A 25,285-nucleotide genomic window follows, 5' to 3' on the forward strand; every position below is an offset into this window, starting at 1 on the left:
CAGTAAACAGCACTCAGGACTTGCAGGAAGAGTCATAGCTAGAGATTCGCCAACCAGAGATTTGTGGCCAAATTCTGATGACAGATTTTGTAAAACTCTAAACCATCATTCCTATTTTAGCAAATTCTTGTATATAACTGCCTCAAGAAAATGTTTACAAAAGTATAACACAATAATTTCTGAAAACCAGTCAAAATTTACAAAGTAGTCTGTCCCAGAAAAGTCGTCAAAGTGAGCTTCTCTTTAAATAAGTCAGGCCTCATTTAAAAACATATTGTATCTTCTTTCATTTTATCAGTGTGTAGCACATTGCTACAGAAGAGCATTGCTATCATGCAGAACAAAAAAAGTCAGAGCACTATCACGTTATAATGTGATGCGTATCTTGTTTAAACGTGATAGTTATCTTAAAACAAGAGAAATTGCACCTAGATATCCAGCTTACCAAGCTGCTTGTTCTTTCAAAAGTATTAGATATGCTCCACAGAAAAATCTGCAAATAGGAAAATTTTCCATCAATAATTTGGCATTATGCTCCACAAAAGAGCTGTGATCTATACTCATATTAATTAGCACTGCTATTGTGTTAGCAGAGTCAGCATTACTAACTGTAAGCATAATTTTTCCATTTTTAGTCCCTGTAGAGTTAGTAGACCTTGAGAGGTTTCTAACTGTCGGCCTACATTTCTAAACCTAACATGATCAATCACAGTTACATCAGAAACTACTGAGGTGTCACTCACCTTTTGGCTTAAATAGCACTCTGATGCCTTGTTTACACTAAGCAGTGCCACACGGGTCGATAGTTGATATCCTACAGTATTTTATATATCTCTGTTGTAAGAGCTGGCCATACAACCACACCACTCCTCTGCCCTCTTTAGCTTTAAGGTCAACAGGACAGTGGTACAGTTAAGGTGGAGCTACTGGTGTCACACAACAAAGTCCATTGACTGCTTGCGACAATCATAAGGCCATATTAGTGCATCACGGTTGTGTCGAGCTAGCATGACGCAAAGTTAGGCACTTGGGTTGAACCCCGCATGCATTGAGAGTGAAACTGGTGGTGGAAAGGCTGTCCTGAATGTGCCGGACCATAAAACAATCACACCAAACCATATCCACCGCTGGCATACTGCTGAGTGGAAACAAAGGATTTGTGCCACCTTGCTTATGTAGCAACTTAGACTTAGACTGACTTAGACTGACTTTATTGTCACTTTGCATGCACAGGGTGTATACAGAACGAAATTTCGTTGCATACGGCTCAGCAAGCTGTCTCTTCCTCATACAGACACTGTCTTCACCGGTCAGTAACGGCTTCTGCACTGAAGAATGTTGATCATGCACGTTACTGATCAGAAAGACATCAGCTTTTAGTTCCATATCAGCCAATCACCAGTCAAGGCACCAGGTAAACACCAAGAGCCAGTGTTTACTGTCTGTAACAAGTTAGTCCTCTGCATTTTGCTGAGCTTTTACCATGAATTTTGACAACACATCATTTTTACATTAGATAGTTACCCGGACTGGTGTCCATTTTACAACAAGGATTCTTTAATTTCGCTGATAGTGTGACGCAAAAGCATATGGATGAAAAGATTTACATCATAGCATTTGCTGCATAGCTCAGGCTGTTCCAGTCAGAAGCTGCTGACACCACTGATATGTCTGTTTTGATAATCAAGTGAGTTCTGGATCTGTGTTGGTTCCATTTGAGGAATAGAACGGGAAGTGAAGAGAGGGGAAGGAATACCTTTCCATGACAGTCCACAGCTGTTTTCAGAGATGCCTGTGAAGTCCACAGTTCAGTCTTATGGAGGCCCCCAGAGGCCCCCAGAGGCTGGAGCCTCAGCACCTGATGGACATCATCACAGCCTAACATCCTACTGCCGTTATCTGTGGGCTGGAAAGAATTCCAGCTGTTTTTTTCATGTTCAATCCACACTAACTACGTCTCCATTACAAAAATTCCACTACACAATTAATTCCATTAACTCAGAAATGCAATTAAAGTCGCACTTTGATGAGATTGTTTTACGTGATAAATTATTAAATAACACTGCACCATCCTCCTCCTACCACTTCCTGTCGTCTTTGTCTTTTCCACCAGTAGTAACAGACAGTTTTTGATCACATGACTCAAGTGATGCAAAAAAGTGTTTCATCACAGTTTTGTGAAATACATTAAAACTACCTCATCCAAAAAGCTTTTATTGACGAGCGTGAGTTTTCTCGAAATTGGTGTATTTTCATTGAGCAAATTTATTTTTGAGATTCAAATTTGCACAATTATATGGTCAATGGAAAAGCAGTTATTATGCTGTAGTTCCAACATCGCGTTAATGAGAAAATTAATAAAGAGGAAGGTCTGAATCCAGGATATGAAATCAGCTGGAAAGGTTAGAGATTCACTGGTCATAATTTCTTTGACCTACCAATTCTGATTTTGGGCAATTCCAATTTCTCTTTCAGATCTATAATATAAGAAATTCAATATTTTTAACCTCCTCTGACATCGTTGTTAAACACTTCACTTACACTGAAAATATCTGACATTCACTTTGCTTCCGTCAGTAACAGCATCCACACAGAAGAGTGTCGTGGCGCTTAGTATGGCATGTTATCTGAAATTGGAGAGAGATCAGATTTTGGTTCTAGTTGCCGCTCACTGTTCAGGGTTGCTCAAGCAGAAAATGGTCTGATTCTGGTCAGCAGCTGATTTCTAATTAATTTGCATCTCATCATCTCAAAAATGAGACGCAGCTTGCATGATAAGGTTCAGGTGTGGAACTAAAGCATGTATGTATGCATATATATGTATAAAAAAACCAGTCGGTGCTGGTCGGAATGAATTCTAATGTCCAAACCCAGGCTGCTGTTTTTTTTTTTCTTTCAGTCACTGAGCAGCAGCTCTGTGAGGCCAACATCAGCAACACTGAGCTCAGGGAACTGAGACGCATCAGGGATTAATATGTCCCAGAACAGGAAGTCAGTGTTTTTCTATCCTACGATCAGACCGATTTTTTACTTCCACATTCTCCAAACTGTAAATAACTTTAGAAATAAGAGCATAGAAACTCTGCACAGAGGCTTCTTGCATATCTGTCCTGAGTATTTAGGTTGAACTTCAGAGATGTGAGCAGCTCCAGTGGGATCAGAGCTTAGCTCCGGGTGCCACAGTTAGTCAGAATGGGCTTGGTATGCTGCTTGGTTGTTGTTGGCATCACCCAAGGTCATAGGACGAGTTTATGATCTCCTCTGGCTTTATGGGTCTGCAGTTTTTAAACCTGCAGAATGTAGAGCTATTTATAGTTTTGGCTAACAGTTTTCTTATCCAAAACGGTGCTTGAAAGTTTTGCGCACTCAGAGCCTGGCAGTACGTTTGGTCCTGGTTTTTTTCTAGGTTTGTTTATGGAACGATCACAGCATCTGTTAGTGAGATTTTATGTGATAGACTGTAAAGCCATACTTTATAGAACAACAGTCCATTGCTAAAGCTGCAAGACTAGAAGTATGTCTGTTTTCTCTTCGTCTCTATCTTTCTCTCACTCTATCCATCTAGATCTATCAATCTATCACACCATTTCTCTCTTTATCTAAATTGTAAAATTTTTAAAATTAAGGTTGGGGGGCCCACACAAAATCTTTCAAGGGCCTCAAATGGCCCTTGTTGGCTGTTTCTCTGAATATAAATGCCTGCCACACCTTTCAGGTTTTCATTCGAAGGACACTTTGTATCCTGCGATTATGCACTTCTTTGTCTATCACACAGAATCCCAACGATACATGGCAGTCTGACGTTGGAATGTAACAAACTGTTGAATCCTTTTGAATTCTCTGTAACTTTCCACTGCGCCATTTGGTTAAAACCTTTGGAGGTAAGGAACTAACCAGCTCCAGCTATGGGGTTGCGTTGTTGTGTTTCTGGTGAGTAATGTCAGTGACAGTCCGGGCATGCTGTGATTCAGACGCTGAGCACAAAGCCGAGGTAAACAGTTTTTGTGCCTGCCAGCTATGTGCCGTTGTTGCAATCCAAACCTGCCTGCTGCCACTCAGGTGCTCTGCCGCCTGCAGCCACTGAAGGAAGGAAGGAAGTCCTCAGCTACAGAGTATCGGCTCCTCCGTTCTGATCATGAACTCTGTTTGGCTCTGCTGGAGGAGCAGAGCTTGTTTCGGCCTGTCGATTTTCACCAACCCACATTTTTACAGCTGCTTCTCTCTCACAGAGGCCCATAAAGTAACACAGAGACAGACGTGTAGCGTTGTTTTAGCAGCCATTTAAACGGGAACACGTCTTCCACAGACATGGGACATAAAGTTGTTGTTTAAAAGTTTAATTGGACTATTTGTCTTGGTGTGGTTTAACATGACGGGGTTTTGTTATCACTGTGGTTTTCAGATAACAAAGTTCCTTTTAGCAACTGAGAGAAAGATTGATAGTCTGTAGAAGCTTCATAAAAGCTTAGCGTGTGTGTGTGTGTGCGCGTGTGTGTGTATGTGTGTGTGCGTGTGTGTGTGTGTGTGTGTGTGGGAAGTGCTGTTGTAAAGCTGATCTTGCTAATAACTGATTTCATCCAGTTGGTCTAATGTGAGGTTTGAACTATTGCCAGCTTGTAACTGACGGCCACTGATGCTGCTGTGACTTTCTGACGTATATTCATGTGAAACAAGGAAACCTGTCATTGATCAGGATGTTTTGCTGAACAGGAAAGTTGATTCCTCACTGATCCACTTCTGTAGGACCTAATTAGTCCCTCACAGCTGGTCCTTTGGCCCACATTTCTTCACAACTTTGCTTCAGATCATTGACGTTTCCAGCAACAGCTTCTTGATGTGGTAGAGTTCTGAATGTTGGGTCTTTTCAACTCCACGATTGTTTCTTCAACTACTGTATACTAACGTTGCTCCCATTATTTATATTTCCCAATTTTCTATTCTGCTTTGCACAGAAATGCGCCTCAGCTGGTGCCTCCTATCTTTTAGATGGTGTGTTAATAGAATCAGATCATTATTTGCCATGGAAAAGTTTGGAGTCACTCTTTTCATTTGCTTCTCTGATACTTTGCAGTTATCAATAAATTGTAAAAAAATTAAGTGCAGTTAGTGTGCAGTTCAGTGATGCAAATCACACTATTTTATGCGGCCGATGTTTTACACAAGCGCATTGCAATTTTTTTTTTTAAGAGCAGTTTTTGTGTTTGTGGAGCTCAGATTGCTGTGCCATGTCGTCTCAGTCACACCTGGCTTAATGAAAACGCAATGAACAGTTTTTATTGGCACTTTTATGTTATCACAATAATTCCACAAAATATTCTGCTAAAACTTTAAGACCACAATTATGCAAAGAGTCGACTCAGTGACTGTGAGATGCCTGATCATTATCCCACCTCCACCGTGCCAAGCAGGATTCTTACTGAGTGGTTTAGTTTCTACAGAGCTTCCTCAGCCTTACTGCTGGGTTCTTTCAAGAGAAAGGTTTTACCCTGAAAGTTATGGGCTTGAAGTTTTATCATGATATCTTGTGATACTAGTATGATAAAGTGACAAAAAGAACTATTCATTGCTTCTTTTTAGGTAACTGTGACTGCATGGCAGACACAAATGCTGCTCTCCAGAAACATGCCCCTTTGTTTTCAGGACCCCAGTTAAATACAGAAATGTGATTGGCATCAGTAACGGCACACAACCCCTAACCCATTTAACCATGTTTTCAAATGTATTAATAATTACTTTCATTGAACAAACAGTGGAATAAATAGTAAAATTAACAATACTAATAATATGGACAGTTTGGGGGGATTAAATGTCAATGTTTGGAAGTTATTGTGACAGCAAATAAAAAGATCTAAGACATATATCACGATAAATGATACGATAAATTCTCACCTTGTTTTCTGTTTTTCTAACTGTCCTGATGTGGCCTCCTGTATTCACTGTGCTAACTGAGGCCTGCAGTGCATGCTGGGAAACATTTCATAAATTGACAATGATTTTCTCCAAGTTGTTGGAACACTGCAACACAAAACACTTTCTTAGATCTGATCGGCGCAGTAAGGACAGACACAGTCTGGTTCCTGATATATGAATAATGTACTGGTGTATTTTTCCTGAGTTTGCCCTTTTTCAGATATGTTGACACGTTGTTTTTTTTAAAGAACAGCTAGAGCTGTGTGTTGGTCATCATCCAGACTGTATGTTGGTTTCCAACAGGAAGTTCTCTGTTCCCTAAGTGAAGGTTTCACTTCTCCAAGCTTTTTTTTTTCACTGTCAGTTTCAGAAGTGAAGTGTGACAGTGATCCTCCTCTATGGCTCCGATACAGACACATCCGTGGGTTTTGAATTCTTATTTATGTGTTGGTTCATTTGTTTTTAGGTCATTTCCGATCATTTCCAGAACAGAAAGAGACCAGAGTTAGTTTCTAGACAGACTCTTCAAAATAAAAACCGTTGTTGGTGTATTGCTTGTGAAAGTGGATAAACAGACATGTCTGTGAAAATATTTTTGCTTTTTATGATTCTTCTGATTTCTTTTGTAAGGACATTGATGGAAGAAAATGTATTCATTTACTTTCCTACCTGTGGTCATCAAATTGTAGAACTTCTTTCTTTGACAGCAAAACACAGACTGTCACTTACATTCTTGACATTTATGTTCAGTTTAATAGAATGAAGAGTTTGAACTTTTTTATTTAGTGTAGTGTTATTTCTGCTTGAATCTCATTCTATTTCTTAAATTTATACTTCCTTAGAAATTAATTTTTGATCTACTCTAATCTGCTGTTATTTTTGTCTCTTTCCAATTCTGATATTTCAGATATGTACTTAAATTGAGGAGTTCATATAATATTCTCAATTTGACTCCCATCAGATTTTGAAGTGTTGGCCTTGAAAGTAGGGTGGGCATTTGTCGTATTGCTTTTTAATAAATTGTGATAAATTTCTTTGTATGATAAGATTGTTGATTTATTGTCATCATGATAACTTCCAATTAATGTTTAAGTCCCCCAAAGTTGTTGGGATTATTAGTTCTATGCTCCTTCAATAAAATTGTCAATAAATTTACATTGATTTGAAAATGTGATTAAATGCAGTTACTATGTGCAGTAGAAATCATATTTCTTCATAAGACTGTTGTCTTAAAGATGAACATTAGAAATGGTTTTCAGGAGCAATATTTGAGTGTGAGGGGTTCTGACTGGTGTGCCATGCAGTCACAGTGACACAATTAAATAAAACAAGTAATAAATAGTTCTTATCACTTTTATTATTCTCACGTTATTACCACAAAATATTGTGATATAACTTGAAGACTCCATCAATTAGCCAGACTTGAAAGCCAAAGGTCAAGTCAGAGAAGCTGAACTGGTTAATACGTTAGAATAAATAAAATATAATATAAATATGTTGTCCTTGAAATTAGACTTGAAGTCTCCTTTCTGTCTTTTCTTTTTTTTTTAAATCTATGCATGTCAGCGCCAGAGTCCTGGTAGGCCGACAGCGGGAACGCCGCATGTCTCTGTCCGGTCAGAGCAGAATATTTTCTATCCGTTTGTCCCTGAAGGATCATTCCTCCTTAATGAGACAAAATCAGAGCCACATTATGTCAACTTGGTGGGGTGTTTTTCTTCAAGTCCTGTCTGCGAGCGGTTTATGGAAAAAGCGTCTGTTTTTCAGCTGAACTCTGGCTGTCATCTGTCCAGGCTGGCGCAGTCCCTCGCCTCCTCTCGCTGCCATGCCAGCATCTCGTTCTGCCTCCAGTCTTCTGGTGCGTAGTTGAAACATTTCTGTGTGACTTGGCTACAAAAGTGTAGGAATCTCTCTCAGTCCCTGGAGGGTTGTGCCAAATGTTTTTCTCTATGACCCTTCAACATTTCAAAACGTCCTCTTTTAAGGAGGAAATGGTCTTCATTCCACACTGCAGTCTGGAAGCTGTGATGGGAGCAGCTTTAACAGAACCTTCTTTGCGTGTTTTTTCCATTTCAACCCGAAGCGAGACGAAGATTTAGGGGCCGGTCTAAGCCCTTGTCTGAGCTGTAATCTCCTCCCTCAGCTCGCTGTATAATTTAGTGTTTTATGGAGACATTGTTGTTCTGTCAGGCTGTCATTTCAGGGGCTCCTGCCACAGTATGAGCTGCCTGTCAGCGTCAGGGAGGGGCAGCCGGGTCCGTTTGTTTAGTTCGTCTGCTCTGAAATTAATGTGCATAGCTCTCTGTCATTTGACATTTTTGTTTTGTTTAAATAAAGTCAGACAGAAACAAACACACCACACATCCTGTATGAGCCCATTAATATCCTCAATGCTGCTCATGATGTGGGAAGTCTAAGTACATTTTAGAAAACGTCAGCTTTTGTTTGTCAGTAGGACCAGAATATGTGCAGTGAATTCAACAAACGAACAGATAGTGAGTATGTGGAGGCATCATTGAGCTGAAAAGTGATACCTGAACTCTGACCCCACACCTTCAGAGGAGTTGAAAAGGAGTTTGTTTATTTAAACAAAGCAAAACAAGGAAGGATGGACCAATCAGGAGGAAAGAGGAAATTCAAACCATCTCTTCCATCAAACATAGGATCGTATCCCCTGCTCCAGCGTCTCTCTGCTCGGCTTTCTTGCCAAACAGCCACACAGAGATTTAAAGTAGCAGTTTGTAACATTTTATAACAAATGTTTTTTACATATTTGTTTAAACCTTCACTATATTGTAACAGTACAGCATGAGACAGATGATATGTGATGAGATCGATCTCCTCCACCTCTTCCCTGAGCCACCATTATCATCTGAAACCAACCAATCAGAGTCAGGAGGAGGGGCTTAGTGCTGTCAATCAGTCTCACGCTGCTCAATGCGTTAATGGAGGAGAAACAACTTACCGTTGCAGGAAAACCATTTATCCACTGCCATCGGTGGCTATGCTAACTAGCCTTTCCCAGAGGAAGGGCCTCCATCATTCAGTCCATATGGAACATGTTTTAGATGGTGAGCACCTCTTCAGTGATGCTCAGGCTAACATCTCTTTGTCTCTGCTCTGTGTTAATCTAATCACATTGGTTCTGTGTGAGTATATGTGTGCAGGTTGTTTTCACTTCTGCTTCTTCTGTGTGTTATCTGAGTAGCTGCTGAGGCCTCACAGCCTTCAGGATGACCGTTGAAGTGCCTTCACCTATCAGTCTGGTCAAAGTTCTGTCTGGCACGCTGCAGCTGGCTGCTGTGTTGGCCTTCCAGATATTGATGCACTAAAAGTATTCACACCTTTAACTACGTCTTCCTCCCTAAAATTAACAAAGTTTTCAACTTCTAACTGAAAATGAAGAGCAAAGGAGAAACGGTGAAGTCAAAGCTTCATGGGTCCAATAGAAGATGGAGTTTCAGTAAAACTTGGACTCATCAGTCTCCTCCTGGGTACTTCAGTGGTATGATCTATGCTGGGATATTTCCCAACCTGCACCTGTTGAACTAAAGACTGGAGAAAAGATTGGGCCCATATGAGGAAACATTAAAATACTCAGAGTGAACAGTCGGAAGTAAATTAACCGTTTGACAAGGTAGGGGCTGTTTTTCTCCTGCCTACTGGTGGATCAGTGTAACTTCGTGTTTGTTTTAGAATATTTCATTTTAGATTTTTACATCTAAATGGTCTTTTCCCTATAGTGGACGTGGGATCTACTTCCTGCTCAGCCAGGTCCTTTTAGCTCTTCTATATGTTCACCATAAATTACCTGAGAGTTGCACCTCCCAGTTCCATCTTTTGCATTGCTCAGAATCTAAGTTAAAAATTACCAAAGAATCAACGTTTGACCTGGGACTTGTCTTCCAGTTGAAGGATTCTTCAGTAGGTTTTGTTTCTGCCTGGTGCTGAGAAGTTAAAAATCAATGTCCATTCCTGCAATCTGGCAGAAATAAAGTGACTCCTGTTTACACTGAGCCGGTTTTCAGTGGAACTGTAACATTTTTGTTGCAATCCAGTCGTTTGTTTACATGTCTCTGGTAAGGACTCGTTTAGGAAGTGCTGTTACGATACACAGCATGGAAGCCTACTTGACAAGCTATCTTTAACTTGCAAGCAAAATGAACAACGTTTTTGTCACTGGACCAGAGATTTTAGTGCTGAAATTTAATACAAGAGGTATCAAGTTCCTAAATATTGTCTTGTGAAGCACCAGTCCAAATTAGCAGAAGGTTTTCCTCAGATAACCTCAGTGAACTTTGACACGAAGCAGAGATGTGCAGAAATATGACATGTTTTGACAGATAGATGGCTAGAAATGGACCTCTGGTCATATTTTCTACCTTATTCCAACAGTTTTACTCCAACATGCAGAATGTTCCACAGGAAAGCCTCCCCAAAAACGGGCTGCTTCTCTCTTCGCTCTCCCTCTTCTCTCTGTAACGTTTTGAGTCACCCTGGCGAACGCTACAACACCACAAGCATTTCAAAAATCCTCTACAGCTTTTCCTTAGAGCAGGACAGAAGGCCAAGATTCTGAGTGGGACTGGAGAAGTTGGAGGTTACTGCCTTCAGTTTTTCTGCACACACACACACACACGGACACACACACAGCGATTAGAGCTCCCCTGCAGGAAGTGTGAGCTCTTCTCATCTGCAGTGGGAACCAACCGACCCAACATCCAGACGCTGTGCTAGCTGCCACATCACACCAGACGATCTGCATTCCTGATGAGGGTTACTCAGTTCAGCACGATGAGCTAAAACTTTGTAGACCAGATAAAGACATTTTTGCACATCCACTCTTCACCCCGTTGGTGCACATGTTTTCTTCAGTTGTGCACAAGTTTGACATGTTGGAAATGAACTTTGAGAACCCCTTTTTTGCAACTAAAGTGACTTAACAGCTCATTTCCCTTTTTACATAAGCTCCAAATATTTGCATAAGCCTGTGTACGTGTGCTTTTGAAACCCATGCTGCGTCTTGGCAACAAATATGCATTCCCAGGCTGCAGCAAGAAAACATGAACTGGATTCTGGTCCCATAACTGTAAGTTTTTACGCTGGCAGTGTGACTTACTATACAGGCTGTAAGTCAGTTCATGGCTACCTGATAACTCAGCAGGAGGAATGCCAGCTACACACTAAGAAAGGATTACTGCTGTCTTTGGTGTTGGAGCTCTTCTGTAACCCTCCAGCGCTGCAGAGTTTTTCCCATGCAGGTGTGCAGCTTTCTAATGCTGCTTCCTGTCAGCTGCAGTTTACAGGATTACATCAGAAGGACATTAAACCACACAGAGGGTACAGAGGCAATTTTGTAAGGTTTTGAACTCTCCAACCTAGGGATGGGCAATAAATTAACTAAAGTTTAATTAAAAAGATCTTCAAAAAAAAAACTTCAATTAATTAAAATGATTAAACTTTTGCAAAATCTGAACTGTTTATCACTGATGTACTCCTTCAGTTTCCGTAGTTGAGTGATGTCAGCCACCCAAACCTTACATTGTAAAAACATAAAATCCTACAAAGTAATTTTGGTCAAGCTTCTAGTCAAATATATTGATATACTGAAAACTCTTCATCAAGATATAGGAGTTTAAGTCAATAATTCCTTAATATTGATTTAATATTGATTTAAAAGAGTACTATTTCCTTTGGCAGATTATTTCACTTTTATTGTGGAATAAACTGCCAATGGTACAAGTACATTATCATCAATATTAAGAAATTATTGCAGCTCCTATATTTCAGCAAGTTTCTATATCTTTATAAGAAGTTACTTATAACTTCTTAGCTATAAGGAACTACTTTCAGTACTGTTCTTATTTCAAATGCATTAATTTATTTTTGCTAGAAACTAGACCAAAAATACTTGGTAAGATTTTGTTTTTGCAATGTACCATTTTGTTTCACAAGTATGTTTTACAGATTCTAGCAGATTTTTGACTTTTAAATGTAGAAATGTCCTTGCTTTTGCTATTTAAAAAAAACAGTTTTATGGTGGATTTATTCAGTTTTCTTTATCTGCAATGGGCCTAATATGCTGTCATACAAGCTGGTGTGATTCATGGGATGCAAAAAATATTTTGTGACATTTAACAAAGTTGATACGTCTGAAAAACCACAAAATCTATCACAAATTTAGATTTTTAGTTTTTAAATTGCCTTATTTTCATTAATCAAATGTATTTTTGAAAATGCAGAAGGCTTTTGTTACAGGAGAATCTTCTGGTTTGAGCAATAAGCATTAATAATAATAAGTGAGCAATAAGCATTTACCTCCATGCCAAGTGGCAGCCATGCTGGTCAATGATTGAATGGCCTAACAGAACGATGGTATTTGTAGAACATCTCGGTGTTAATTAACACTTAAAAGAAGAGCTGGAAACAGAGCCTGAGGTCTGTGAAAGCGGCTGGATGCCGATCACCTCCCCCACACGTCTAATAAGCACTGCAGTGTTTATGGACTGCAGGGCTGCTAGCAGCTAGCCTCGACTTGTCCATGTGAAAGCAGCTGAATTTGCACTCCTTTCATCACTTGGAGGCGTAAAACCTCATCAACCTTCTGAGTGCCCAAACAGTCATTTAAGGTCACATTCCCAGCACTGGTGCCATTAGTCAGCCACATGCCGCTCACCGTGGCGGCCTCTGAGCAAAGACTGGGAGTGGTGCAGCAGACTGCCACGTTAGAAAATAACACAATAATGGGCCCACACTCATTTTCTCCTCCTGAAATGTGCACAGCTTTAAAGTTTTGGTGCAAAACTAAAGTTACGGCATGTCTGAGATTCCAGACAAAATATTGCTTAACGTTGACCACTCAGCTGATGATCAGACACAATAGGTCCTGACACCAAGGAGTCCCTGACCTCTTTGAGAAGACGTTTGTTTTTCCTCCTCTCTGCCCTGCGGCTGAACTCAGTGACTAAATGTTCTCAACGTTTAGGAAGATTGTTGGACAGAAGCAGCAGCCACTCCTAAACTGTGATTTAATTCACAAGTGATCCACATTATTATCGGCACTCCTCTATTGGGTCAACCTTCCATGTCCAGTGTATTTCTAAGTTCAGGATGTGGAACTTTGGGAACTTTTCCCAAAGTTTAATGTGTTAAATCTAAATCCTTATCCAGCATTGTAAGCTTCTTGTGTGACACAGAAGAACTCAGAAAGTGACTAATAGAGAGTGAAGGAAATCTGTTTACACCAGAATGAGAATGAGAAGGAGTTCTTGAAGAGTCAGTATTACGGAAAATTTACCTTTTTTTTAGCTTTTCATCATGTTCTAATGTTGTTCCCTTATCAAAAACAATCCTGGAGCGTTGCCTCGATTCTTTCATGCATGTTTGAAAATCCTTCAGTCTCCTTTAGATGGAGCATGCATTGTTGGAACAAGTTTGAAAGAGATCATCAGGCTCTGTGTCTTGGTGAATAATAGCCCACCTGTAGGTGGTGTTTAATGGAAAAATAACAGGGTGTTGCCCTTCACCCCATAACCAACCAACAACCACCACAGGCCTCCAACTGGACCTCAGCACTGGGAGACATGTGGAAGTAAAATCTCTCCAATGAAATGAAACAAATAAGCAAGCAAAAAAACATGAAGATTGCAACCTTGTTAAGCTCAGATATTATTTTTTAAGACATATATATTATGTCTTTTAGTTATCTGGAACAAAAGCTGTTTTTAGCTTTCTCCTGATTGTTTGTTATAAATGTCATCAGCTGACAGTGTTTGTTATATAAGCCAATAAGATGCTTTTTATTCCATGGTAACGGAAAATAAGCTAAGCCAACAAATAATTTTAACTTGACAACAAAGCACTTTTTGCACAACTTTAAGGTGTTTGCATGATGGACGTGCCTTCTTTAACACTTCCCTCTCTGACTCTCCTGCTGCTTCCGTGTCGTTCCAGGTCATGGAGAATGCCACTGTGGGGAGTGCAAATGCCACGCCGGCTTCGTGGGCGACAACTGTAACTGCTCCACAGAGATGTCGCTCTGCTTCTCGGACGACGGGAAGATGTGCAGCGGGCGAGGGAGCTGCGTGTGCGGCCGCTGTCAGTGCACCGAGCCGGGGGCGTTTGGAGAGACCTGCGAGAAATGCCCCACCTGCCCCGACGCCTGCGGCACCAAAAGGTGGAGCTCACACACACACCGAAACAAAATCTACACTCAGTATACCGCTATGACATCAGGAACTAGTTTGATCAACAGGCAACAGGAGTGAAATATTGAAATAAGCGTCCATCTGAAATAATAAACCCTGTAGACGACATAGGCAGGATTTTTCACAATTTTTACACTGAATAACTGGCAGTTACTGAAAGTTTAAATAGTTTTGAACAAAAGCACTCTGTCATCATCACACATTTACCCCAGAGCAGGTTTAGCAAATATACATAATTTAGATAAATTAGAATTATAATTAAATGAATTTCAAAGAGGAAAACTGGTAAAAATGTAACTCACCTAAAACAGAAGTTCGGTCTGATTTAACTTCAGAGAAGAATAACTGAATGTTCATTTCATATGCATTTGGTCATTAATATTTGGCCAAAATGATCCATTAGTGAAATGTTAAAAACGTTTGTTCTTTCTTTTAGAATAATTTTAGATATTAGAGATATTTTCTGGATTAGCAGTAAATTTGTACTCATTATTGTGATGAGTTTTTATATGTGAACTTTGACCTCCCCCCTTCTTTGCTCCAGGGAGTGTATCGAGTGTCGGCTTTTCAACTCGGGGAGACTCGCAGACAACGAGACCTGCCAGCGCTTGTGCAAGGATAAAATCATAACTGTGGAGAGCCTCGGTGGGTAAATACACACACACACACACACACACACACCCCTGCGCACCCCCACACGCATCCTTGTACTTCTATCAAACTTTGTATTGACTTCCATTCATTTTAGTACCTGCATTTATGTCTAACCCACACATTTCCCCTAACCATTACTAACCATTACTAGTATATTCATAACCTTAACCAACACATTTGAACCCAACAAGTAGAACACATTCCAACTGGGAAAAAAGAGAGAACCAGGAAAATGTCTTCATCCTCCACAAATGACCTGCCTTTGTTGGTGAAAGAAAATGGTTATTATAGCCCTCTATATACAGTATACAAGTACACACACACACACACACGCACACACACACACACACACACACACACACACACACACACACACACACACACACGCCATCTAGAGCTATAGAGAAACAGTTTTTGTTTTTGGATCTATCGTGGGTAAGTGCAGATTTATGGCTGGTTGGTTGGATGACGTTCTTATTTGCCTCTGGCTCTGCTGTTGCCACCCTGTATAATGCTACATTCACTTTGTGCTTAGAGGCTTGGCACTGAGACTGCAGAGAGTGAGAAGATCAAAGCTGCTGCCAAGAGTCACAAACACAACCCAGAAATGGCTAAAGCTTCCCAGAAAACAGTCGCCGCCGCTGCTACTAGCACTGATCTAAGAGCAACATTTGGTGTGACACAAACTCTGAAGTTGAATGTTTGGTAGATTTTAAACACAGTGGTCAATCACCAGTCTGACATACTAAAGGTGTTACCATGGAGATGAATACAGTTGAGAAAGAGGAGAAAAGAAGTAGAGCATGGAACCGAACCGGAACAGAGAGCCATTACAGCATGACCACTTCTAACACTATTGCTAAAAGAAACATCTGACAGGTTGCTTTGGCTCACTGACCATCACTGAGAGGAAACTGACCAGGAAATTCCAAACAATCTGTAAGTGTGTTAAACCACACCTTTCTCAAACAAGAGTGAGAATGTTCTGGTTAAGATAAGGTAGAAATCCCTGATAAGCAAATCAAGCCCTGTTACTGTGACTTTGAACTCTTGAAAGACTCAGTTGACTGCTTAATGTGAGGCTACATGTTTTTCATTCTCAGTGACCATTATGAGGTCAGTTCCATGCACGCTCACTTGTAAAGCAAAGAACATATAACTGTGCCTGTTGCTACAACTCCACTCATTTAGTTTGGCTCTGCTTACAAATTTAAGCATAAATACGGTCAGCACTTGGGGGAAATCAGCATATTGTTGTCCAAGTAACAGCTTATTCCACTTAAGAGTAAGCTTAAGGGCACTATACTCCCTCCACTATGTAATCCCCCAGAATGCATCTTGATCAGGTGTCCTGATGTCAGTCGACTCCTTTTCAATGCAGAGGAGTTTCTAGTTCCTGGTGGATGATGGAGCTCCTCACTCTGTCCCTAAGGATGTTAATTCTACCCAACTGCATCTGGGATCTGGAGTTTTTCAGGTGAGGGTTGGGAGGCAGACTGGTGGAAGGAGAGCTCTGTATTCACCACAACGGGCCAGAACAACGCCCAGACTCCAACAAACAATGCTCCAGTCCGTCGATGCATCTCTCAGTCTTGAAGATTTTTGCCCAGTCACGGTTTGTCCTTGCTGCTCCAAAGCCAATATGGTGACAACTAAATGCTGATTTTTGGGATCTAAAGCCAGTGGGTGACATCACTGCGGCTGCTTCCATCGTTTACCGTCTGTGGTTTCTTCCTAATTTCTAGCAGGCTTTTAGTGGTTCAGCCTCTAAGTTTAGCTATCGTCTCCCCTCATCGTTGGTCTTTTATTAAGATATTTTTATCCCCAACTTCTATGTAGCTGTGCTGTGAGCTCATAGATACATACAATAATAATATGATCACAATGAATAAAATCAGAGCTGACTGTAATCTGAAGAAGCCTAAGACTAGAGCAACTCGATTCTCAAACGTCCCGCTGACCACAACACAAACATGTTTGCCGGTTTCTACAAATGGAAAATAAAAAATTCACATCTTCAAAGGTTTTCACAGCCTTTGTTAAGTACCTTGTTGAAGCACATTTGGCAGTGATTGTTAGTCTTTTGTGTATTTGAATGGGGGTAAGTGTTTAGTATGCTTAATACCAAGCACTGTGACATTTATAGCCTGAGCTAATTTGCAGTGCGTGTCACCAGATGGACTTTTAACCACACAGATGTATGACTATATCAACAACAGAGTAAGAAGTTATACCTTACATCATCCTAGAACTACACAGTAAAACAATAAAACAAGAGAGCACAATGTGAGCAAAACCAGCAGGAAATTATTATGGCTGACTGTAACCATGACTACAAACCTGCTTCCTTTTAAGATGCTCTTTCTTCCTCAGTTTAGAAATGTGCCAGTCAGAAATCTGTTTCCAGTCCTCATGTGAGGAACTCCACATATTGATGGCTTTCACAGCCTCAACACTTCTTCAGGATGCTTCTAGAAACCTGTCACAGCCTTTGTTTAGGCCTTTTCTCTCCTCCCAAGCTTAGTCATATGAACAGCACCGAAAGACATTTGTAGCTCTTCCCAGAGATGATATGTTCCATTTAAGTCCAGGTTTTGGCTAGGCCACTGAGGGATATTCGCTGAAGCTTGTGCGTTCTCTCATTGGTTTAGTCTGAGGTTCACAGCATTCTTAAAGAAACTTTATACATCTGGTTTCAGACATTTTACCCACTATGCAGACTAGTTGTGCACTTTCTGCTACAAAGAAGCATCCCCACCGCATAATGAGCCACCACCATGCTTTACAATGAGGGTTGTTGTTCACCAGGTGACTAGTTCCTGTTTCCTCTCCAGGCATGATGCTTGGAGTTCAGTTCATAATGTTCTATTTTGGTTTCACCAGAAAACCTTTCACACCAAACTTTTCTGAAAACTATTCTTCTTCTGGTCTGTCTTCAAGATGCTTCAGGAAAGTTCAGCCATGTTAGCATGAAGCTAGAACTGGTGGAGTGTGTTACCTACAATCAACCGTCCGTTTCGTTCTCTTAACTTGAAAAGGGAAAACTTGGATTCCTGGTCATCTTCTGACCAAGGCCCTTCTTCATAGATAAACACTTCTGGTTCTAAACTTCTTCTATTTACTAATAATGAAGATCACAATGACCTTCAAGACTTTCAATGCTTTCTTTTTGCATCCTTGTCCAATCTATTCTCAGATGGCTACAGACAGTTCTTTTTACTTCATTGTTTGGCTCGGTTAGTGGATCTACCTTGTAGTGTTTGAAATAAGACAGAGACTTTGGTGTTAGCCTTGGAATTGTAACTGAGGACAACAATCCACGAGTCCTGCTGGCTTTCTGACTTCCAATTGGAACACTGTGAATTTGGAGGAGATCCAAGTTAAAAAAAAACAAAAGTTAATCACTTCTTTTTCCCTAACTTTTCCCTAAATATTTCTCTGACCCAGCAATAATTCTCTGTCTTGAGAAGCTTTCAATCCATACAACGCTACAGTAGTTGGAAATCAATTTTAAACATAGCACAGATATTGTGTGAGTGTTGCTCAGAGGTAAGAACGAACCTCTGCCAGTGCTGCTTTAGGAGGATAAAGTGGTCTGTGGTGTGTAATCAAGAGGAAAGGTCACTAACCCGAAGCAAACCTTAGAGAAAAAAGATCCAAACAAACCCAGTGACCCGGCCATCTGGGAAAGCGGAGAAGTCCTCAGGAATTCTTTTCAGTTCCTTTTTGTTAAAGTGAGACGGTTTTGGTCGTGACCGTTCCGTCCAACTAGAGCTGACTGATGAAGCCGTGTGAGTAAAATGTTGAGGTGCACCGGTTAGGATTTTACCCACCAATACTACTCTCACTCTGGGTTCAGACTCTGGCCTACTCTGATTTTCAAGTTATACATCCACACTTTTGCTTAATTGTTAATTTAAACCCACAATTAAAACAGCAAACAGCGACAATAAAGGCTAAAATGTTGTTTTTAAGGGCGTAACAAGATCTTGTGATATTAAAATGCTGCAGTATTTCTTGTCTCACAAAGCTCCATCCGCCTAAGCTGTTGTTATAAACACTGGATTAGAAGGGGAGTGCTTTACAACTTGCACTCCGTGTCTAATGAAATAAGAAAGCATGTAGATCTGGACTTGTTGTCCTGCTGTTTCACAGTTGACAGGCAGGCTAGCAAGACGCGGTTACATAAACACCAGAGGAGCCTTCAGAAGTGTTTAGAAAGTGTTTATTTGCAGCAGTTTTGGTTACTCATTAGAAAAATCATATTGTGACACAGAGACAGAAGAAATGTGATTTTTAAGCACCGTGAGAACAACATAGTCAGCTAACTGTTAGCCACTAACGTCGCTAAATTGGTGATTTAACTTTTAGCTTGAGGAATCTGGTGAAACATGCAAACATATTAAACTGATTAAACTTGAACATGGACACTGCAGAAAATATTAACTAGTCAATCTGGTTAAATATTCCGTATAACATGGTTTGGAATTTATTAAACTTTTACCATTTTTATTTCTAATTTGGAAAACAATGTTAAAAACTCACCTGGTCTGATTCTCATGAACCCAAACTTCTCGTGAGCTGGTTGTATTTTTACACCTTCAGTAGTTTGGAATCCAACAGAACATTAGTTTACAAGCTTCTTCCCAAAGTTTATGCTATAAAACTTTATTTTAAGATTTTCAGTAACTCTCCAATCACCCTTCAGAGCTGATCATCAGCTGAGTCTCTGCTCAGCTGATTGGTCTGTTACTATTTAGTTGATTTATTATAGTTGAGCATGAAATTATACATTCAGGATAAAAAAATTTTGCCCTACTTGTGACAGGGATCTCAGAAAAGTGAAGTAAGTCTTCAGTCATGGTTCCTTTATTTTTGGAAGGCCTGATGAAGAGTTGCCACACATAACCAGAGAATATTTTCCTGTTATTATATTCCATATGAGTCTCTCTTTAGTTGTGCCGTTGATGTGGCTCAGGCTAAAATGAAATGTTTTCTGCAGACGTCAGCCTTTCCTAGGCCTTAAATATCTCCAGCTTTTATCTGATGTGAGATCTCCCCTTTATATTCCTGTATCCACTTATTAGCATCAACCAGTATTTTCAGCTTTGATGTTCAGAATGTACAGGTATCCTGGGATCATGGGCTTACTGGTAAAGCTGTGGTCATCTAATGAATCTCACACAGCCTATTATTTGCTAAATAGTTAGATCTCAGTTAGATCAGTCTGCATTCAAAGACATCACTACTCTCATCCTTACCATATCTTGCAGTTTTGTGGGATGTTACAAATCTGTTCCTAACTGGTGAAAAGTGGAGCTTTGTGAAACATCCTTGTTGCTTTCTCAGTTTAGCGAGCAAGTCCTGGTACACTTGTGTCGGCTCTGAATCAGTCAAATTCTTACACGTTTACTCTGTGGCAGTTCAAATTGTAATCCTTAAACACCGCAGTAAGTTCTCCACACAGAAAGCACACAGCTTTGCCGTCCGTTTCAGCAAATAACTTTTTAGAAGCCTATACTTAAGTAAAAACTCTACATCAGTTTGTCTTTTCTTAAAGGGACAGTATTATGTAAAATCTGCATTTTTCAACTTTACATCATGTTATAATGTTATGCCCTCATCAAAAGTGTTACCTTGATTAAGAAATCCTTCAATCTCCATGGCAACCATTCAGCTGTACAAAATGCCTGAATGAACCAATTTCTACCTTGGAGATGCAGCTTTAGAGCTTCCGCCTCACAAAGAACCCCTCCTCTTCAACCCTCCCACTCAGCTCCTTCAGACTAGCCAGCAGCAATTAGCAAACACCTGGTGGAACATTTGCTGAGCTCATTATTGGAGCTACTTCTCAGAGCAACGCTGGCAACATTGTTAAAGGATTAACAGAGGAGCCATGTTGTGATGACTTCATAAAGGCGGAGTTTCAGAAAGTTCAGGAATTTCTTAGACTCCCTGGCCCAATTTCAAGGTGTTAAATTACAAAGTTCAATTTGCTTTAAGTTATATTTAACATATACAACATTTTTATAACAACTGAAGGTTACATAGTTACTTTATTGTGCCATTTTATGGCACAATAAAGGGGCAATATTAATATTGCCCCTTTAATGTTAGCTGACATATTCAGATAGTAAAAGCTAATGTCTTGAACGCTGTTCAGCACATTTGCTAAAGGGGTTATGTACACTGGTAATGTTGGTAAAGCAGTAGTTGTATTATTATATTTTACACCGACACAAAGTAATGAGATTTACTCTTCTGCTACAAACTCAGTCCAAGGTAGTCAGCAGGTCTGGTTTAGAAGATGGATTGAACACTCTGAGTTGTTCAAAGCTTGGCCTATTTATTACATCATGAACAAAGATGTCAGGTGTCCCACTGCAGACCCTCTCATCAGGTTAGAAGGCTTAATCCGTTCACACTCAGATCCTCCACAGACCTCATTCGTCACCTGTATCCACCCACTGAGCAAACACACCTGCTGCCAGGCTCCGCCCCTCCATTCTGTATTCTCAGTAAGCCAGTGGGTGGAGCCTGAACCCGGCTAGAGCAGAGCAGAGTGGAGCTGTCTGATGTCCCTGGCCTTGTCCTTCCATTCCTCCCAGCGGTGGCTGGATGTGTCAGGGACGTGTCAATGATCCCACGTTGGTTCGTGAGCTGCGTGGCGCTCGGCTGCGTGCCGTTCAGAAACATTCCACTGCGACCCTGCTTGGCCCCGCTTCCAAGTCTGACGTGTCTCTTTGCATTCCCCGCTACTCCAGCCATCTGAGTGGCCCTAATGGACTCCACATGTACGCTCTGGATACTTTGTGCATGAGATAGAAGAGGAGGGCCGGAGGGAAGGAGGGAGGAGGAATGGCCTCACCCTCCCTCGTGAGGTTTGGGGATAGACTGACTGAAAACGAGGGCATCCACAAAGTCAGCGCCGCCATCAGGGAATGAGGGCCTTGTTTGGTAAAGCTGTGACCTCACAAACCATCAGGCAGTGTTCAAGAATCCTCCTTCTCATTTATTCAACACTAAAGGTGAAAAGAAAATCATAATTCCCAGTCCTGGGAACTCTGAATGGTTTCAAAAATCTAGAAGAAAAAAAATCTATTTAATGCGTTTAATTTGTATGTCTATGTGTCTACTATTTGTGAGTGCACTTTGTATTGCTTTACACGTCCACTGGGCCACCGGAGAGGGCCGTCTCACTGTTTGTGTATTTTGAATAATTTTTTAAAATATTTTTTTATTTAAGAAACAGCTAAGGACGCAGATAAGAAACCTAAATACTGTTTATAGAAGTTACAGAATTGTATCCACTATTTTTGTTTAAATATAAACTGATGGAATTTGGAAAGAATGAAGTAAATGTTCTGTTTGTTTACACCATACTCTCCTCTTGTCACATCATTTAAACAGACTCTCTAGACAGTCTGAATAGAACAACTGGTTTCTGAATTAAAATTTGTTTCTGAATCAAATCATGACCCTAAAAATTGGAATTGAATCACTAGACTGAAATATTTTCATGTCTCATGTCCACAAATCAACTAACAAACCAGAAACCTGCTTCTACTAACATTTGCCATGAATGAAACCTTTTTTTCAGCTTTTTGTTTTGATCTTGATGTTTTCAATTGATTTGATTTCCTCTATTTATTTTCTGACGAGTGAAACTCCTGTTCCTATCTTCCATTACTGTGCAGAAAACGAGGACGATACAGCGGTGCTGTGTGTGTATAAGACGGAGGACGACTGTGTGATGAAGTTCACGTACCTGGAGCACGTCAGCGGACGCTCCATCCTCACCGCGCTCCAGGAGCCGGGTCGGTGTTTCACTTCGGTCAACTAAAAGTGAATGAGTTCTGTTTTGGGTTTTTTTTTTCCTCTTAAATGTTTCATATCCTGAAACGACCTGAGTGAATATGGAAAGCAGTTTTCAAATCAAGATTTTATTTCTTAAGGGATGAAAAGTTTACCGAACCAACCTGATTGTATGTGAAAATAATATTTTAATTTCTGATTGTTTCACCATTTGCCTACTTCATGTTGTCTGGCAGGGTCTACTTTTAAAAAAAATCCTGCTACTAACTAGGCTGTTATTTACAGAAGAGGATTAGAGCCACTGACAGAAAAAAAATAACTCAGACTTTTTTTTTTCCAGTCCTACAGTTGAAACCAGATATTTACATACACCAAATAAAATGTTTTGGTTTATTTACATATGCCAAGTATTATTTTTCTCACTGATGGCTGTGAAATCAGACCAAACTTTTCTTGTTTCAGGTCAGCCAATAGAAATAATTTAGGTAAATCTAACTTGCCTAAAAATTTTTGTCTGATTTAACTTCAGTCAGTGAGAACAATTTTTTTTTTTGGTGTTTGTACATATCGGGTTTTAACTGCCCTTTTTACCAAGACTGTCAATAAAGGCAGCATTTCCTTCAGACTGGACGAACGTAAAGGAAGCTGAATGAAAATGAGTCTTTGTTTTAGCTGTAATTATATGTAAATTATTTAAGTAATACATTATATGTTTGTAAAAAAAACGAAAAGAAAAACATTTCTTGCGTGTTCCATCTGAACGTCTGCAGGGATGATGCGGACGGCTGCGGTTGAATGTTATACAGAACAAAGATGCAACAGTTCATCTGGTGACCCGGAGTTCACATTGAAACTGGAACAGAGATCTGAGAACGATCATCTGAACCTGGGCTGTAGTTCTGTAGTTCAGCACATTTTAACACATTTACTCAGAACCAGGATACGGTGCCAGCAGGGAGAGCTTTTACAAATATCTTTAAAATGAAGTAATTTGATGAAAGCAACAATTTTTATATGATCCTCTTTAAATGAGCAAATCCAATCAAGGAAGACATCTTAAAATAGTTCATCTTGGATTTTAAACTGAGTTTAGGAGTGGAGAACTGATGTAGAACATCTGCTTCAGGTCAGGTTGAAACTCAGAGTTTCTTCAAAAAAAAAAACCTGCCAGCAGTTAAGTCTGTTACCGTGGTGATGTATTCAGATTTTTCAGCCTATCGTGAATCTAAACCTGACATCTTGTCTTTCTTTGTAACCTGTTTGATTGGATGACTCCTGTCACAGAGTGTGGAGGTGGTCCGTCTGCCTTAACGGTCCTACTGGTTGTGGTGAGCACCATCTTACTGGTGGGAGTGGTTCTGCTGGCCACCTGGAAACTGGTCATCACCATACACGACCGGAGAGAGTTCTCTCGCTTCCAGAGCGCTCGGGTCCGCGCCCGGTACCTCATGGTAAGGAAGACGTCCTCAGTCTTTTCTAACATAATTAGCTTTAGCTAGCATGAGCTGCTTTCTGACCGTCGTGTTGGTGGCACCCAGCAGCCAAACAGTCTCTACCATGTGGATGTTCATGTCCCATTTACAGTAGAGTCAACATCCTGAACTTAGTGCAGCTTGATTAAAATTTGATAAAGCTGTCACCATGTTGTAACAGTTTATTAGACCGATGATCAGTGTAAGAAAACTGTTTATCCACAGTCATCAGCGGGCATGCTAACTAGCCTTAGCATTCATGGCAGGCTATGTTGTAGTAAACCAGCTGTAACGTAGCAGAGAGAAAGGAGGAGGGTGTGAGCAGCGTGTATACAAAGTGATTGACAGCACTAAAACCCTCCTGCTGGCTCTGATTGGTTGTTTCTGACTGGTGTCTTTCTGCAGTTAGCACTGGAGAGGGCCCAGGAGTTTAGTTTTCTTCACAGATTGTCTCATATTATCCTGTCACGTCATAATAATTATTTTGTTTTATTTTTATGCAGGAATCGTACTTATTGATCTTTCTTTGTACTTGGTGTATTGTATTATTTGTTACTTTTTTTAATGTTTTTTTTTTCCAGGCATCCAACCCTCTGTACAAGGACCCCATCACCACTCACTTTGCAGAAATGGAAACGTTTGAGAAGTCTTTTAACGGCGGGGTCCACTGATCCCTCTGCATGGGGCACGGCAGGACCGGTCCAACACACAGACCCCTGAATGATGGAGGACAGCAGACTGAACACACCCCTCCCTCCCTCCCTCTCTCCGCTCTCCACCCGTCCACGCTGCTGACAAGCGATTCAAACGAACCCAGAAGACGTTGAGTCTGTCGTATTTCTGTTCCTGAGGAGATTCAAACGGACGATTAAACTCGGAGCGTGGAGCAGACTCAAACTGTGGATGTGCAGCTTACACAAGATAAACTCCTAACTCCAACCACATAGAGCAGCATGTACTGAACAGGATATTGGCTTATATTTCCATATTTTCAGAAATACTAAAGACACATTTGAGAAATGAGCTCTTCACTCAGCAGGACTCTGATTTGCAGCATATTACTAGCTTATATTTCTAAAGAAGGTTGTAATGATCATTTGATACTACTAATATTTACTAAGCAACAGATGTCTTACCTTTATTTTGCACACATGGTGTTAAAATGTCTAATTCTGTAAAGATTTGTTTGGGTTGATCACATGATGCAGTTTTACTCTCTTCTGTTAA

At 40.4% G+C, this 25,285-nt stretch overlaps 1 protein-coding gene across 1 annotated transcript in view; it reads left to right on the plus strand.

Moving 5' to 3' along the window:
* itgb5 (integrin subunit beta 5) overlaps positions 1 to 25,258 on the plus strand; it is a 53,410-nt gene extending 28,152 nt beyond the window's left edge. Inside the window, exons 12-16 of the mRNA XM_005805289.2 lie at positions 13,864 to 14,086; positions 14,662 to 14,762; positions 22,469 to 22,588; positions 23,871 to 24,037; positions 24,640 to 25,258. Coding sequence (XP_005805346.1) covers positions 13,864 to 14,086; positions 14,662 to 14,762; positions 22,469 to 22,588; positions 23,871 to 24,037; positions 24,640 to 24,729 — 701 coding nt within the window. The 3' untranslated portion in view covers positions 24,730 to 25,258. The remainder of the gene's footprint in view (positions 1 to 13,863; positions 14,087 to 14,661; positions 14,763 to 22,468; positions 22,589 to 23,870; positions 24,038 to 24,639) is intronic.
* Positions 25,259 to 25,285: the final 27 nt, after the last annotated feature.

The sequence above is a fragment of the Xiphophorus maculatus genome, chromosome 7, assembly GCF_002775205.1.
Source record: "Xiphophorus maculatus strain JP 163 A chromosome 7, X_maculatus-5.0-male, whole genome shotgun sequence".
NCBI classification, from domain to species: Eukaryota; Metazoa; Chordata; class Actinopteri; order Cyprinodontiformes; family Poeciliidae; genus Xiphophorus; species Xiphophorus maculatus.